The 18,655-nt window shown below is 36.8% G+C and overlaps 1 protein-coding gene across 6 annotated transcripts in view; it reads left to right on the top strand.

Moving 5' to 3' along the window:
- The window catches only part of METAP1D (methionyl aminopeptidase type 1D, mitochondrial), a 44,443-nt gene that overhangs the window by 14,534 nt on the left and 11,254 nt on the right, over positions 1-18,655 (top strand). For 5 of the 6 annotated variants that reach the window (XR_008437958.1, XM_053982769.1, XM_053982766.1 and 2 more), the window contains exons 2-7: positions 1,966-2,233; positions 7,477-7,643; positions 10,160-10,309; positions 13,673-13,821; positions 14,498-14,540; positions 18,329-18,492. Coding sequence is in view for 5 of the 6 variants with exons in the window: in XM_053982769.1 (XP_053838744.1) it covers positions 2,173-2,233; positions 7,477-7,643; positions 10,160-10,309; positions 13,673-13,821; positions 14,498-14,540; positions 18,329-18,492 (734 nt within the window). In the remaining variant the exon portion in view is untranslated. The remainder of the gene's footprint in view (positions 1-1,965; positions 2,234-7,476; positions 7,644-10,159; positions 10,310-13,672; positions 13,822-14,497; positions 14,541-18,328; positions 18,493-18,655) is intronic. The other variant, XM_053982768.1, reaches the window with a different exon arrangement.

Genomic DNA, 18,655 nt, shown 5'->3' with positions numbered 1-18,655 from the left:
AATGGATTTTGTGGTGATACAGACATATTTTTCCATTTCAGGTGGAAATTTTAGAGGTTAAAGTAGAATTTCTTTTTAACATTTAATATTGTGTCAGGCATGCATATAGGACATATACATACCAGTTGAAAAACAGTTGTTTCACAGAGCACCTGAAAAGATTTCAACCCACTAGAATTCAGTGAATGTTAGAGCTATGGGTGGGTGCATATAAACAACAAGATTTGGTATTGTGCTGCATATAAGGACTATTTGAATGGCGCTTTTTTTTTTTTATCTGAAACAAGTGTTATTTTTTAAACTAACTTGTTCCAATAGTTGTTTCTTCCCTACAAAATAAAATCATTAATACAATAACCAGTCTGTCAAGCAAAAGTAATTTCTCTGATCTTTTAAAAAATCTAAAGATAAATAGGAAGTGCTTGGAAAATGTATTTAAATATGGAAGCCTGAACAGATATGTTTCTCATTCTAATTTATTCATTTTATGATAAATTAATTTACTCAATAAAGGAATGCAGTAACATAAGAGGAATGTTTCTCCTGCTAGTCAGAGAAGTTGAAACTTGCCAGATGCTGTTATCTGGAGCCTAAATTCCCTTGACAGTAACTGTGATTGAAACCCTTAATATTGCTTTGTGCAGCTTTTGTACTGGACTTATCTCATTTTGCAGTGATATTGCTTTAGACAACACTGTCTTTTTATTTTCTTCTTGCGTTTTTCTGTCAGATAGAGAAAATGTAGTAGAAATAACAGTGGGATGGAAGGCTGTGTTGGAGGACTGCGATGCTCTGTTCCCAGTGTCTGTACAGTTTGATCCCATGTTCTGCAATAGACAATTCATTTCCTTTGGTATAGTCATGAATATCACTCAGCTATAGTTAGATTGTACTCTGTATTTTTAAAGTTTTATAATAAAAGGGGGAAGTACTGTTTAATGATACCAAAATTTTACTCAGTCAGTTAATTTACTTCTTATACTGCCTTGGTGTGACTCCATGTGTGTATATATACAGTTGAGCAGTTCTGTAACTCTCAACTGGTCAAAGGAGATTTTAAGGATATAATATTAATTTTTTCTTCTTGTTTGTTAAAGTTGCACTGTCAGTTGCTGCTGATAAAAGGTGGCATCAAGCCAGCTTCCTGAAGGAGCTATGGGGAGGGTCATGGCTTGTCATGACCTGGGCACCAGTACTTGAATGTTGTTATTATTGGGATGAAGTACCCTTAGGCTGTCATCCTTCCTGTAAATAGAAGGAGTTCTGATTTTCTGTGGTTTCCCAGTTTACCAACTTGTGGAACAGCTATTTTGTTGGCCCTAAGTTTGACTGAATAATGAATTAGAAGCACAGCACTATTCCAGAAGGCACTGATTCATCATTTGAGTCTGTTAGTCTAGACTAAATCATAGTAAGTAAAGCAAAACAAGAATCTGTTTCCATATAGTGTATAAATTTACAAACTCATTTATATTGGCATATAGCCAACAAATTGCCCAGTTCCACTCTGCATGAAGTAAGGGCAGAATTGTAGTTAGCAAGGAGCATAACTGAGGGCTGAAACAGACTTTTTTCAGTGACATGGAGGAGTCACTGATGCTGGCAGAGGGGCTGACTCTTCTCCCTTGAAGTCAGTCGCCGTTCAGCCGTTGCTATGCTTCATTGCCTCTTAGGAGAGTAACAAGAACAGTTCTGTTAATGCCTCTATTAACTAAACAAATTCTGTTGTTAATTTCCAGAAAAAATAAATAAAACAATCCCTATTAGAATATAATGTTTGCAAGGTACTGGCCTGTGTTTCGGTTTGTCAGGGTAGGGTCATAAGCATGCTGTTGTTGAAGTTCTCACCCATGTGTTGCTGTTGTAACTGAAGTCACATCTATCCTGATGAATATTTCATTTCCCCAATCATGCTATTAAAAACAGAGTGTTTTTACCCTTTCATTTCTGCTTTCTCTTTTCCAGTACCATCGTGACAGATGTGGCTGCGTCCTGTTTACAAATTGCTTCTAGTCACATTTTCAGTAGTCCTTATGGGTTTTGCTTTCCCCTAATACATCCAATTAGGAGGAAATATTTCTCACAAGCACGGACTTGCTCTTCTCCTTGTAATGACACAGTTCTGCAATCCAGGAAACAGTCCTGCATGGTGTCCATGTCCACGATTTCCTGATGTGGGAAAAACGTGTGGAAAGCATCTGGAGAGGAGACCCCCTTTACCAGCTTGTTTCCTGTAAGCGAAATTGGAAGACCTTGTCTGTGCAAATAGATTTCAAAATAGAGTCTGCCCTTTGACTGTCTCCATAATTACACAGCGCTCTCTGTATTTTATTTGGCTGCCAGAGCAGTTAACCCCTGGAAGTAAGGGGCTGATGATGGCGTGACCAGCACGGGTATGCAGACATGACCATGTGAATACACTCTTGTTTGGAGAAGCCTGTCATTAAGACCTTCTTATAATATAATTTTACCAAATTTGGGAATTATCATATGTTGGATTATGTTGATTAAGATACGTTATATCCAAAATGTATTAGTTGCAAAAAAGGAAGAAAAAAAAAAAGAAACAAAAAAAATGTTCTTTCATGGCTTTGATGTAATCAACATCTGTCAACAGAATGAATTTGCTTTTGTTTAATTTCAAGGGCTCTTGTCCTTCTGTTTTGCCCAATCAGTTTCAACTTCTGCCTCAGGCATTTCCCTGTGTTGTTCTTGGAGGTTTTTTCCTTTTTTTCTTTCTTTTTCTTTTTTTTTAGAAAATGCGCAGGTTATTGCATGTGAAATGTGAGCTGGTCTTCTGCTACACAGGTTACACAGAGCTGGAACGAGCCTTTAATCTTTCCCATCCTGTTTTTGAAGCTTGGACATACCTTTGCAACAGGGGGGTTACAAAGTCAGTGTTTTATTAGACAGTAAGAGTTATAATTACAAATAAAGGTCTTTCAAACCACAGCCATTATTTTGGATTGAAAAATGGGACCATTTGGTAATTAGCAGTAAGAAGCTATATATTCTTAACTAGTTGCATTGGCTGGATTCCACATATTGTTCCCCTTAGTGATTTTTAATAACTCATTTTAAGCTTTCATCCTCAGAAGTTTCAAATGAGTATTTGCACACGAACCTAAATTATGCTAGAGTATTAAAATTACCTGACAAGCCAAATGAAAGATCTCTAGTGTTTTACCTCCAAATTAATAAGAAAATCTCCACAGTCATTCCTTTTTTCAGTTTAAAAAGAAAGATTAAATCACACAATTTGAAAAGAGTTGTCAGAACAATGCTTTTGATATTGTTAACTTTATCAAGAGCAAGTTGATTTTATTTCCTAAATAGTTTTGAATGTTAATTCTTGTAATCCTAAGTAATTTGGGTACTCTGCTTCTGTTGATACTATGACTAAATTATTTTAAAATACGTTAATTTATTTCTTGTCTCTTTTAAGATGCACCCTTGTATTTATTGTAGCTCAGAACTGTCATGAAGTTTATCCATTGGTAATATTTTTGTTAATTGCTTGGAAAATTGAAATCTTTCATGAATAAATACAAAAAAATGGTTGCTAACAATCACATTTGATGAATCATGTAAATAAGCAGTTTTTTGCCCAGCTACCCCACACTTCATTCATTGGAAACATAGCTTGATAAATTGCTCTAACTGTTAAACAGGAAGCATTAGAAAAGGGCTTGTGTGAGAGTTCATTTTCTACATCTCCCGTTAAAAATACTTCTTGACCAGAGGAAAATCACATTTAAATTACTAAAATCAACTTAATTAAGGGTCATTAATAGAGATACACATAAAAAACTCTCCACTCTAGGAGTGAAATGAGAGCATTTCATTATATAGTGTAACATGCATGAAAAGATAACAATTAAAATAGCCCTAGAGTAAAAGGCTAATAAATATAGGGCACACTGTGCTGCAAAATCAGTCACTTAAAAATGCTCCCACCCATCATAATTCATGAATGCCATATTCAGCCACTCTGACTGACTCATTTAAAAGCAAAGAAATGTCATTTCCACACAAGATAAATTCATCTGGTAGTTCAGAAGAGCTCACAGTGTATATTTACACTGTTAATCCAGAGGAAGGTGTGGAAGGTGTGCTGGGGAATCCAGTGGCGCCGGCGGGACGTGCGTGCGCACGGATTGCACGGTGGATTCACCGGCGGCTCACGGAGCAGTTGGCAGTCATTTTCTGTGCTCGATGCATCCGAGCTGCTGATGTGATTCGCTAGCGCCGCTGCTAATTCTTCTTAGTGCAGCTGATAGTAAATATGCTATTGCTGTGGCAGGTGATGTAGCCTTGCTGTTGGGGTACAGAATAAACATGTAGAGGGTCAACTTTGTCTCCTGGTTGTGCTGGTGTGCTACCAGCCTACCCAGCTTCACATGCCATGCTCTCCGGTGGCTGCAGTTCCTGCTGGAAGATGCATAAATGCCATGTGTATGAACTGTCTTGCAGTAATTAGTATACACAGAAAGCTTAACAAAAGGATGTGCTTGAGCACCAGTGTTGCAGAAGTAAATAAAGGCACTGAGAAAAGCTTTGATGGGTGTAAGGGGTGGGGAGAAGGGAATCTCTGAGCCAGACTTGGAGAATACAGACAGTTGTTCCTGTCTCAGGTGATTGATGATGTTGCTATATCGAATTAGCTGGGAATACAGGAGCTTGAAAAATAAAAGGCACTGTGGAGGCATTAGAAGGCCTTCTTAAGGAAGGAAGTGTGTGGATGGAGTCCAGATTTTCATTATAGACCAGTAACTTCATTGTATTTTAATGCCATTTTATTTAATTTTATTTTTACTTTGTAGGAGAATGTTTTCTCTTATAATTTTTTATATTTCAAATAAAGGTTTAGTTGTCCTGTGTTTATAATTCTTGTAATATAATTTAGGAATTGTATTTTAGAATGGTGATACTTATTTGCTTGTCTTATTTCATCTGTTCAAGTAGTAGATAGTTTTGTATGCATCTGGTTTATAATGAGTAGTTAGTAGAATAACAACAGGCTACAGTACCTTATTATCCTGTTATTTTGTGACAACACTTGCAGTGTATCTTTGGGAGAATAGAGATAAAAATTTTATTCTGAATAAAAAGGAATCCCTTCTGAATGTGAGCTGGTCGATAGACATGCACCCATGAATATGGTTTAATTTATTTAAGAGTGTGTATTTGGGGGAGCGCATTGGGAATAATTGACAAGCACACTTGCACCTTTTTTTCCCTGATTAAATTGTGACACAATAGACAAGGTGCCCGGGGAGCATTCTGGTCATCAAGGAGAGCATTTAAAATACATGGTCACATATTGATGTCCATGTGGACTTTAGCTAACAACGTCAGTGAGTGTGGGATTTCAATATATTTGTAGTACCTTTAGCTGTGCTAAAAGCAAGGTACTTCAACTGCACTTTGTAAAAGAGGCAACTTGGCTTACACTGTCAGAGTGATTGCTACTTCTGATGGCCCAAAAGTTGCTGCGTCAGCAGATTCTGTGCTTCCAAATTCCAGAAATGAGTACAAACCACATAGGGAGTTTGTAGGATGCTTTGGGTTCTTTGGACATGCTTACAGTTGCAGTTTAGGTGACCCTTTCTGGGTTTTTTTGTATATTTGGGTGGCTTTGTTAACTGGACAATTATTTTTTTTTTCTTGTGAAGGAGACTATAGAAAAATAGATTATGAGTCTGCTGTTTAAATTTTAGTTAATAGGCTGCCACATCAATCCAGCCCTCTGTTAACTGGGCAGCTCCACTTCCTTGGAGACACTTTCTTCTGTTTTGAAGCAGGCAGCTTCCATTGGGTATTTAGGCTATACTGAGAGCTTGAGGTGATCCTCACCCTTCAGCTTCACTTTGTTATTTATCAACAAGTCAATCAAACAAACAAACAATCCCACCTAAAAGCTAAAAACCCAAACAAAACAAACAAATAAAAAAAAACACAAAAAAAACAAAAAAAAAAAACAAACAAACAAACAAACAAAAACCAGTAAAAATTGGCTTGAGTAAAAGTTTCTACACCTAGGTTTTTTTAACTTTTCAGATATTGGTACCTAAATGTAACCCTGACCAGTGCAAAGAAAGAGACAGTCGGAAACCTTTCTAATGCAAACCTAATGAAACTATTTCAGTCTGGATTTGGGGCTCCAAAACAGTGCATAACTCGAATCTTCTGTATGTCATGGAGTAAAAGGGCTGTCTTTGAAAGAATGCATATGTGAAAGGATAATTTTTGCATGTGAATATGATAAATGCATCCAAAGGAAAGGAAGGCACAATAGAATAAAAAAACTTGCAAGATGTGAAAGAAACTCTTATGGAAATAAACATTTTTACATAGTTACAAAATATGCAGTAGATTAATTTTTAAATTTCTCTGATATAAAAATGTTTAGTTACTTCTGTTTAAACAAAAACTTTTTACTGAAAAATAATTATTCATCTGGATTACTTGCCACAAGATTGCTCTTGTATTTGTTTACATAATGACATTTTTCAGAAGCAGATCAACTGCTATGTTAAACTTATCTTTCAGAAAATAAACCTGTTTATATTGTAGAATATTTAAGTCGTGGAAATACACACTGTGTGTAATTGTAATGTAATTGGGCATTATCAATAATCCTTTTGAATTTCCTCGTTTTGATGCTAGCATTGTATTTTGTGGTGCGTTATTTTGGTTTTGATGTCTCTGAGAGCCTTTGGGCCTCAATTGCCCTTTCTTTTCCCTTTTTTCCTTTTTTTTTCCTTTTTTGTAGGGGCAAAATGTGTCATTGCCCAACAACTAAATTTGAGCTGTGAAACTTTCATCCCAAATTCCCATGTGAATTAAATGGAAATCTGATTCCAATACTCTAAATAAAATGCACTATTAATCCCTTCAATTATTCCTAACCAAGATTAAAAATATCTCCTGAAGTTTCTTCTGTTACCCTCTGAACAAAATGAACTATTCTTTGTGTCTTGAGCAACAAGAAAAAGAGCAACATTATCTTTGTTATGCTCAAATCTGTGACCAATTCTGCAAAAATACAGCTGAAAATATTGTATGAAGTAACATTAAATCTTCTTTTTTTTGTCTTCTCTTTTCTTGCTATTGTGTCTTATTAACTGCTTTGCCAAGCCTTGAACAGTGCAGCCATGCAAATTGCTCCAAGCAGAGGCCAGTTAGAGCATCACTTCTATCTGTAAACTGTGGGGAATTTACCCACACTGCTTTTTAATGCATCAAACCAAAACAGATTTTATGAAGCTTCAAAGTATTGTTTGGGAAGTTTTTGTTGTTCTCATTTCTTCTCATTCTTTCTACTCTTTCTTAAACAGTACAAGATTTGAATTATCCTCAGCAACTACATGAGTTCTCTGCTTTGTTTACATTATGCCCTTTTTTGCATACTTTCCATTTTGTAATGTGGAAGTAGAAAAAAATGTTAATATTTTTTAAATTATCTGTTAACAGGTTCTGTGACTGGCTGCCATGTAATCTTTTCTTTGTGTAATCATAACTACCTGCACAGACACTCAAGCAATCATCAGCAAAGATGCTTCTTCTTTCAAGGACAAAGAAATGCTGCTTATAGTATAGTTTGGCCAGCCGTGGTTTCTCCAGCTCACCAAGTTCCTAAGGTACTGCAATTTCTGTTACCTAATCTGTTCTTCAGCCAGTGTAGCATTTGATTGCAGTCATGATCAAGTGTATTTGTTGTCCAACAGCTGGGGGTTGGATCACTGTCCTGTTGCTTGGTCTCGTATTTGAGATAGGAGAGCTGATGGCCAGCTGTCTTCCATGTTAAACACAGTGATGTATTTAGTTATGAGGGAGTTCAAACCTGGGACTTGTTTAGTTATAGCAGAATAAATGTGAGTATTATAATCATCTGTCAACAATTCTGGGTCCAGATTCTTGTTTGGAGCAATGGTAGACTGTCTTACCAGAAGTCAGTAGGAATCATTCATGATCATCTGAGTCCCCTTCTGTATAAATCTCTAGCAAGCTAATTATAAAAATGCTTATATTTTGCTGATGGTTTTATTATTTGGTTATGTCAGAAAGAGAACATACAGTACCTGCTGGTAGCTGTCCCGCAACCCCACTGCATGTTTTCAACTTGTCTTTTTTGTGCCTGAGTGTTCTTATTCCTTGCAACATATATTTTTGGTTTTATTTACTTTAAAGCCAAAAGGGACTTTTTGATTCAAATGCAAATTTAACATGTGCTCCACTTCTTGTTTCCTTTTTTTCCTTTTCTTTCTTTCCCCTGTTTAATTACAGCATACAGATTATCTGTTTAGTATCTTTCCTTTAGCCAAAAGAAACAGAAGTATCCTTTCTAAACAGTGCTTCACAGGATGTGCATTAGTACTTCTTACAGTTTTGTTTTGCATTTTAATATAGATTTCTTATGCCAAATATAAGGCATTTCCATGGGCCAGATATACTAAAAAGTTGTTAGACAGGAAAACAGATAAGAATGATGGAAGTATAGCTCTTAGCCCTAAGAGGCTGTGGAAGCTCTGTGTGCAGGGAGAACATAGGGTCACATGCTCTATATATTTTCAAAAGCTTAAAATCATAGAATTTAAAAACTTAATTTTCTGTATTTAGATGCCTCTTTTACGATAAAGAGGAAGAAATATATTGTCATAATGAAAAGTTGTCTTCCCAGATCAGAGTTCTCAGACATCTAAAAATCAGTCCACACTATGAACTCTGAAAAGTTGAGGGCAAAGTTTTTACTTTTATTCAGAGTATGGCAGAAATCACTTTGAAATAACAGGGTTTTTTAAGATGATGGTGTGAAATTGTCCACATGGACATTTGTATGTATTCTGCTTTGGTCTTCTCCCTTCACAGTTCTTAGAGGTCACTAGGATCATGTGTCAGTTAATAGGTAAGTGCCCTTCAAGGGGAAGGCAAGGGTGATGCTATGTATGGAGTTGCTAATCTAACAAATGGCATTGCTTTGTTTGGGTTTTTTTTTAACTAAGGCCCAAACTACTGCAGTAGGATGTTGTTACGGTTGTTATGGCATTAATTTTAAAGAAATGGATCCTGAAATTCTGTTGACATAAGTTTGCTGGAGATAATTTCATAGTTTTTATCAGATTAGACATAAAATACCTGTAACAGTAACAGTTGTCTTCCTGTTTAAAGTCCCAATAGAGTTCTTCAGTTGCCCCACTCTTTGTTACTCCTACACCCTGTTGTTGTATGGTTGTTTTGTGTACAGCCAAAATGCCTACTTTGTTTTCTGCCTGCCAGCTTGACTCTGTATTTTGTGAAGTCAGTGCAAAACTCACCCTGTGGCCAGCATGACAGAATATCAGCCTGGCTGTCATGGGCAAAGGGATTCTTCCACAGCCAGTGAAACAGCCCAGGACCCTCTGAGAGAAAACTCTGTGCAAAACATTCTGTTCTAATTAGTTTTCATGTTTATAATCGTTGTTAATTTGTTGTGGATTTAAAAAAATCAGATATTAAATTTCACCTCATACAAGGGCTGAGAAGTTCTTGTGTGGAAAAAATTAGATTTATTACACTTCCTTGACATAGCAAATTGGGATACCTTTGTGCAGTGTTGTAGATGGACAAATTTAGACACAGCATATGAACTAGATTAATGTGTAAAAGCCTCTAAATTAAAATCAGTTAAATCCTAAGGTTCTGAGTCAAAAAGCAATCTCATGGATTTTTCAATAGGAGTTTCGTTTGAATGAGAAACACGGGCTTTGATCAGGTTTGATTTGATACTAACTCTACATGTTTGTCCCATCACTTCCAGTGTTTAGATGCCTTTTGTAGAAAATGCTCCGCTTTGAAAAAGAAAATGAAGAGTTTTAAAGTCTTTCTCTCAGTTTCTTAACTTGAAATGGTCTGTGCTGGAAGTCAGCTGCAGTATCTGGGGTTTCAGCACTGGAAGGCTAACAGACTGTGTAAGTCAGTAGTAACAGGCAATGTTAAGTTCAAAAGGGCAGTGGAAGAAATACTGAGGCAGCCTTGAGGGTTTGCCCTGATGGCTTAGGAAGGTCGATACTACGACAGAAAGGGCAAGCTGCCATGAAGCAGGAGGCAATATCTGAGAAAATGATCCCATTGTCATGCTCAGTTTTCTGATCTTCATTTTCAATCCTTTTTCTCCAAGCACATAAAGAAGCCAGACTATGTGACGACAGGCATTGTACCAGACTGGGGAGACTACATAGAAATTAAGAATGAAGATCAGATTCAAGGGCTTCGTCAAGCTTGTCAGTTGGCCCGTCATGTCCTGCTTCTGGCTGGAAAGGGCTTAAAGGTAACAATTACACAAGTTCCATAACAGCTTGGGTGTTTTTTATGCTTTCACTTATTTGGGTTTTGTTTCTACTTTTTTGTTCTTTTAACTTTCCTATTATGTGCATCCAACTTTAAGTTTGATCCTGAAAAAATAAGGATTTATTAACTTTTGTTTCAGTTCATGAGATGCCTGTTTAATTATTTCTGTACTTTGGACCAATGTAATGCATAGTTACTGGCTCAGGTGTAATATCTCTGTGTTTGTAATCTCCCTCTCTTCAGATTGTGTCACATCATGTGAGTTTCTCCTAAGGCACATGCTACATTTTTTCCTTTCATTTCATGGCCCATCTACCTCATATGTCATGCTTTCCAGCTCTGCATGTGTACAAGCCCACACTTGGTCTGCCTTCTCCATTCCCATCCATCCTTCAGTCCTCACTGTCCTGTGGGATCCAATGCAACTCGTAGAGCTGCCACTGGAAAAAACAGCTGCCAAATTCTACACAATTTTCCAGAGTGCATTGATAGTAAAGCCTCCTGATTTCCAGAAATGTTCCTACAGTATGCTTTTTAGGATATCTCCCAAGGAAAAAATGTAGAGGGAGGAGCCTACTACCAGGTTTTGCAGATGAGGAAATGCTTTTTTAGCCTTGCCTTGGTATTTCATGTAATAGCATATTGGATAAGGTGAAATGAGTTGAGTAGCTATGAGATGCAGAGATAGATGGGGACTGTAGGTCAATGCCATTGACTTAAAAGGGGATTTTTCTTTCAGCTATCATCACTCTTTCACAAAGGTATAGTTCTGGAGCTGGGGTGGCAAATAACATAATTGCCTAAAGCTTTAATCTTACATAGCTTTGTGCATGTTTAACTTTTTAATGTTCAATTGTTTTTCAGTTTTATTGTACTCATCTAAAGTTAAAAGCATATACGTGTTTCCAAAGGATCAGGGTGCAATGTGAGTTTTGAATGAGAGCAATTTTTCACAAATACTCTTTGGTTATTATCATGTGTAAATACACATGTATGCGGTATGGTATCGTTTATGACACAGCTCATAATATGTGCCAAATCATACATAAAGCAAAATACTACACATGCATAATGAATATTTTGGAGCAAAAAGGTGTATAAGGTAGTAATTACATAAACAGGACCTGTGTACTAGGAGAGAGCTGGTATTTGGAGTTGCAATGCTAAAACCATGGCCCAGGTTAGTCACAGGCTGGTGGTGAGCTCTGTTTGACACAATTAAGTGTTTGTTCAAGACTCCACTGATTGGGAGGATGCTCCAAAACCCTCCCTTATTGACAGTGAGCATCTTCTGCTTTCCAGCCTGTTGCTGCACGTAGTCAGTTTATACCCATCTGTTCTTGTGCCAACACTGCTCTTTAATTTAAACAGCTTCCTGCCTTTATGTGAGTCTTCCCTTTCATGCAGGAATAGAGCTGTGCGCCAGAATGAACAAACCAAGCTCTTTTAGCCTAGTCTCATAAGCTAAACTCTACATTCCTATTTTACCTGAAGAGTCCCATCCCTCCACCTGTTCCTGTTGTCTTACTGAACCCACCTTGCACACAGTCCTCCAAACTGTCTCTTGCCTGTGCTTTAGCTAGTGGCAGTTAAGATCCTCTGATGTAACAAAGGTGCATTATAATCCATGGATACAGAGAGATAGAGTTTGAATGTAGTTTTGATGTTGCCATTACTGCCTGTGGGATTTCAAATTATGATACAATATTATATATGATAGCTTTCCTGAGTCTGAGTTACAGATTTGAGAATAAAACCACAGATTCTATGACATGAAAATATGTTTTTCTATACAGTTGAATTGCCCTGTTCCAAGTAAGGGATTAGGGGCACAGCAGGTGTCACCCCTAACTTGCCCAGCTAGCAAAAGTATCTTTAAAAGTAAAGCACATACTGTTAAAAGCAGAACTTTGCACAGAGTGTAAGCCATGCAGAGACCAGAGATCTGTCTGCTGAGTATCCAGAAACCACATCAAACTGCTTGAGCAGAGAAGCAGTAGACAGCAGCCAGTCAGGTACATAGCAGTTCAGTTTGTCTGTGGGCTAAAGATGAAGATGTTTGAGCAGAGGCAGGAGCAACAAACCTGTATTTATCCAGAACCAACGGCTGCCATATCCAATCCAGACAGCCTGCCAAGGATACAGCTGCAAAACGGGGCATGTGCAGTAATCCCAAATCCTGGTCTTGAACTCATATTCATTGCTCCTTACCTGCCCAACAACGTTTCTGTGCTTAGCAAAATTCAGCTGAGTAAACAGACCTGGTTTTATCTTCAGCACAGTACACAAGTGCACTCTCCTGTATTGGCCGCGCATGGCCACACAGTATTTCAATATATAACTGTCTCCTGCACCACAGCCTACCTGTATTCCTCATGTTACTTCAAAATCACAGCCACTGTGATATTTCCTTCAGTGTGCTAAGAATGATACTTGTATCTGTACAAAGTATGATTTTCAAAGGCTCGGAACTCATTCAAAGCAAAATCAATTTATAGAGGAACCCTCAAAAGTACTTCTCAATTAGAGAGGTTTCCCTACCAAATTTCAGCTCTAACCATTCCAGAGACAGAGTTGATTAAAAAGAAAAGCAAGAATAATATTATTTTAAGCATGTGCATTTTGCACTCCATGGATACCCAAAAATGGCTGACTGATTTATGAGAGGGGTTTTTTAATATGTAAAATCTTGCGGAAAAAGATGAATCTAGAAAGCATCAAGCATAAAAATGAAGATTTCTAAAAATAATGAGTCAGTATTTGTGGATTCATTATGATCATCCAGGCTATGGCAACTTTAAGTAAAATATCCTTAAAATTTGAATCTAAATATTTCAATGTTTTATAAAATTTAGGAATACCTGGAAAACAATTTCTTAAAATGCTTAAATTCATTATGATGAATGTACTGGGCAATTACAAGAGTTAATATCCTTTCTTTTACAAATAAAAGGGGAAAGTAATGTTGTGTTTTAAGGGACTGAAAGCATTGAAACAAGACATTTCTATAGCAGCTACTGAAACGATGCCATGGGAAATTGGTGTCTTAGAGAAAGTAGATATGGAAAAAAGAACAGAAAGGAAGTAGACAGGATTTTAGGTTTTCTAGGAACCTTTGAGTGCTTATTTCTACTGCATGCTTTATTTAAAATCTCTTTTTCGGAGGGTTTTTCAGTAAAAAAAAATCCATATAGCAGTAAAGTGTATCAGACAGTATAATGTTTTGTATCAAAGCAGCATATTTGAAATACTCAATATTTCATTGAAGCTTGGCTGCAATCACATTCAGTAAATATGAGAAACTCTCTGCTTTTTTAACAGGATGTTATGTTTGATATTTTAGGTTGGCATGACAACTGAAGAAATAGATTCCATTGTTCATCATGAAATAATCAGACAGAATGCCTATCCATCACCTCTGGGCTATGGAGGTTTTCCAAAATCTGTTTGTACTTCTGTAAACAACGTGGTATGTCATGGTATTCCTGACAGGTATTTCCTCAATAATGTACATTTTACAACTGGAAATTAAAATGTTAAACTGGAATTAATAAATTGTATTTAAGATTGAATATACTTCAGCCTAACTAAATGTCATACTTAAACGCGTTGTAGATGCAGAACATGTTACCCTGTGATGCTGATAGCTGTTACAGAAATATATGTGAAACAGGAAAAAAAATATATTATCCTGGTTTTCCAGACACTTAAAGAAAAATAGCATATTGCATTTTGAGTTTAGTGTGTGAAGGAAAAAAAAAAAAGGGTATGGTCTGATTTTTTGTTCATCCAGCAAAATAAGTATAGGCTAAGGAATAAATATATTTGAATTTATGTGGGATTTTTTTTATATTCTCAATACATTCAGCTACTCACAAAGTAAAATATGAACCCTAGTGAGAGAAAGAATAAATATAATGGTAGATTTTTCAGGTGTTGATATGTTTTTCTGGTAGTTGTTTCTCATTATTTTATATTCAGCTACACTTGTTCTCTAAATAGTCAGAGCTGAACATTAAAAATGGTTATTCTGTTTGCTTCCGCCTTCCTCCATCACAAAATATCTACCCCTTGATTTTTTATGTATGTGTCATTAGGTGTTTATTCTTATATTCCCTTTGTTGGGAACTGTCTGTCACCATCATTTTTTTTTCTGTTTATGTTTCAGTCGACCTCTTCAGGATGGAGATATTATCAACATTGATGTCACGGTGAGTAATTCATATAAAAAAATAGTCTTTGATCAACTTTAGAATCACTAGTAGCAACAGGAAGAATAGTGGATTGGAGATGGGGGATGCACAGATGGATGTGGTGTTTACTTCTGAGCCAAGGCACAAGCAGCTGGTTTCCTTTTTTGTTTTTAACTGTGTGTTTATTCCAGCTAGACTCAGGCCTGACTTGAATTTAGGACTGGAATCAGATGCACTGAGATCAATGTTGGCCTAAGTGAAATGTCAACCCAATCCTGCTATGTGTCATGTTTTTGAGAAGGTGTAATTGTTATTGATCCACTGTGTAGTTAATGCAGAGCACCACAGTACTGGGCAGCAGCTGAAGATAGATATGTATGAGATGAGCTAACATGAAGAAAGCCAGCATTTTTCCTTCACTCTGCCAAGATTGATCTTCCTCTTCCTGCTGATTTTGAGTGGGGCCTGACATTATCTTACTCTGTCATTAGAGGCTGCATTGGCCTGGGTATGTCAGTCTATTTGGACAGCAACTCTTTTGCTAGCAGTGTTCCCTACATTTATTAAAATCCCCGAAGGTAGTGTTGTGTTCCATTTCTAGTATAGAAGCCCTGAACCTTTTGAGCAGAAACAGAAATTGTGTGATATAACCATGACTTAATATTTCCAGGGAATCATCAATTACAACTATTTAAATAAACACAGGCTGGGTTTTCCTAGGAGCAAGAAAGCACAGGAACTGTGCTTTAGAAACCTAATTCTCATTTCATTTATGAAAAAAAATATTTGTGTCTTGCAGAAGTTTTTTTCTTTTTGCTGTGCATGTTTTTATTTTTCTGAAGTGCTGTTTATTTCTGGTATGAACACAGACTTTTTTTAATCTCTCCATTATTTTGCAATAATATGTCACATACAAGGGAGTAGAATCTCGTAAAAACAAGCCTTTTAAATCATTAAAGAACCTATTGGTAACTTGATACTATGTTCATACTGGCAGAGTGAAGAAATCTTCAGCAGACCTACCTCTGAGCATGAGATTCAAGCTTTCTAAAGTATTTTTTCTATTAAAATTAGGGTTGACAACCTTTTTCCCATTATATACTCACATGTGATCCAGAAATGGATTTGGTTTGGCTTGGGCTTTTGATGTTTTTAAATTCTTTCCCATCTTCATATTTTCTAATCGTAGAATTATGACTATCAGGTTTACACAGTGCAATCTAGCATTTTTAAACTTTATTTTTGGCCTTCATTTTAACTTTGGTGAACTGGTGTCACTTTGCTCAGTTTATTAAACTAAATCAGTTTGCAACAACTAAGGATTTAAATCATATTTCTTTTTACCTCCTTAAGGTTCATTTTACTTTTTGTTCAGTCTGTCAGGACAATTATACCTTAGATTTTAAAAAAAGTGTAGACTCATATGACAGATACTTTCCATGATAAACTAGATGCAATATTTTTTATATTAAAATAGTGTGCATATCTTCTCCACTGTGCTTCACAAATGTCTGACTAAATGTTACTGGCCTTTTTGCAGGCATATATTTATTTGCTTTTAATTTACTCTCATAAAATAAAATAAATCTTGATATTTCTGTGAATGTGAAGATTCCTGCAGGGGTGAGAATTGCTGACTATCTTTGTAAGATTTTTTTTTTTTTACCATTTAAAACTAAACTGTGCTGTGTGATAATTGTTTAGTCTAAAACAGCTGAGGAAAAAATACTACTTTTCTGCATTATTAACTGATCTCTTAGCTTATTTTTAATGAGCAAAACTGGGACATTTCACAGCTGGACAGAATAAAAATCAAAGTAAATATTGCACAACAAATTGTTTATAATTGTGTACAGGTTCTATAAAGTAATTAAATAATACTCAGGATGTTAAGTGTAAATACCTAGCACTATAAACTATACAGTTTATCTGAACAAAAAATCCTTTTTAGCACAACTAAGATGGTAGCATTTCATAGATGAAATACAAATTTTATAGGCTTGAAACATATGGACCTGAAAATGTGTTTTAGCATAGAGACAATAGTGTTATCCATTACTGGATCCTCAGCATAGTGCAATTTTCAGCCTATTGTTACCAGGTTAATGTTTCTTACAACTTGGTTCTTTCACTGAATTTTAAGGAAATAGTATGTCACAGTTGCTGTGGTTGTAGTTTATTAACATCAGAAGTATGTAATTGCAGCTGATGGGCTCCAGTAAATATTATTATTTGGTTTGTTGTTGGGGTTTGTTTGTTTGTTTGTTTGTTGGTTTTTTTTGTTTCTTGTTTGTTTTTTTTTTACTCTCCTATGTTTTAAATCTGTGTTTGCTCTTCCAGGATGATGCTTAATGTTGGGGGTTTGTGTGTTTTCCTTGCTAGAGCTAAAAACAAACTAGTTTAATTTAAATATGAACTATATACTTTAAAACCTGCCCAATGGGCATTAAATAAAAAAATAAAAAAATATTTTATGGTAGTCTGAACTGGCAGAGGAAGGTGTAGAGCAGAGGATTGCAGCTGCTTTTTGCCAGAGCAGTGGCAAGACAGTTGGGCCCTTGCTGGCACTCACCTTTCTTTAAAATACCCCTTGCTCCTAATGGCCTGCATTTTCTTTATATCTCAGCTTGAAGACAAACCTGGCCTTGAGATAAACTGTCTGTAGCATGGGGTTTTTGGGGTTATGGTTTTTTTTTTTAGTTTGGACTCAACCAAAAAGAATGTGAGTCTGTCTTTCACAAATAGCTTGCCAGTGGCAAAAGTTCAGTGGTTCGAGCTCGGTGAGTAATTAGTTGTAGAAGGATAGTTGCCCACTGTTTGGCGGAGAAAAAATGTTTTAGAAGATCAAAACTGTGCACCATTATAATTTGTCTTTTTGTAGGGAAATATCCCTTGGTCTTACAATTAATTATGGGCCTGCCTGCCATGTGCAGAGCTGCAAACCCCATTTTAATGGTGTGTTGCAGAGCTCCATAGTGCATAGCCAGGATTTCTTGTGCCCAGCTGAGAATTTCAGGAGGACTAACATTTAAAACCTATGAAATTTCAAAAAGAAAAGAAAACAAAATGTAATTAATTCAACAGCATGTTCCATTTTCAAAACATGAAATTTTTCAGTGCCACAGCAGTACAGTTATTCTCTCAAAATTCATCTCTGGAAATCAAAAGTAAAATCCAATGTTAATGCCACATTGTAGCTTAAAAATGAGATTAAAGAAAACCTGCAACAGCTGACAGTGGATTTGGTCCGTGGGGTTCAGTCTGGCTGTTGGTAGCAGGGTACGGCTCTCACCCACGGGGGTCACTGACTGCAGACATTCACCTCCCTGCCAGCCACCAACAGGTTCTGCCGTGGCCACGGCCAGCGCTGGGGCTCAGTCCCTGCCCCTCTGGGGTGCAAGCAGGTCCCCAGCTGCAGGGGCAGGGGCCAGGATGGGTGGGCACCCAACAGCCCCCAAGGCCCACCTCAGCCCATCCACAGCCCCCACCCATCTTCTCACAAGCAGCCCAGTTATCCTCATGTCCTGTGGCTGAGCAGTGTTGCTGCCTGGTGCACTGCTGGGCACTGATGCACAGCTTCTGCTTTTCTTGAATTTTTAATTGGCAACATTTAGGCACCTTGCAGTCTTTCAAGCTTCTTTTTTTTTCTCTGCTATGTTTTGCTTTTCCAGTCGTGCAAATATGACTTACCTGTCTCTCTGTTGGAATATATAGCTTGTTCCTAGAAAGAATGGATTTAATTAAGACAATTATTTGTCTCTGGATGCAAAGTGAGAAAATGTCTTTGCATTTCTGTATATATTTAGGTGTATTACAATGGCTACCATGGTGACACTTCTGAAACCTTTTTGGTGGGCAGTGTGGATAAATCTGGTGAAAAGTTAGTGGAGGTTGCCAGGAAATGTAGAGATGAAGCAATTGCAGCTTGCAGACCAGGGGCTCCCTTCTCTGTAATTGGAAACACAATCAGGTAAGCCTTATATTGACAAGTAAAAGGAGGGCTGGCAAATGGGACAAAGGTTATTGGTGGTTTGGTATAAAGCTGATGACATGTTTTATGATTCAAAACCATCATTTCAGTCTGATATCAGTATGTGAACTGCCAAGCTATAATGTTGTTCCTTAGGTAAGAG

This window comes from Vidua macroura, chromosome 7 (genome assembly GCF_024509145.1).
Source record: "Vidua macroura isolate BioBank_ID:100142 chromosome 7, ASM2450914v1, whole genome shotgun sequence".
In the NCBI taxonomy this organism is placed as follows: domain Eukaryota; kingdom Metazoa; phylum Chordata; class Aves; order Passeriformes; family Viduidae; genus Vidua; species Vidua macroura.
Note: the sequence above shows the minus strand (reverse complement) of the source record. Positions and strands in the feature narration are given on the sequence as shown.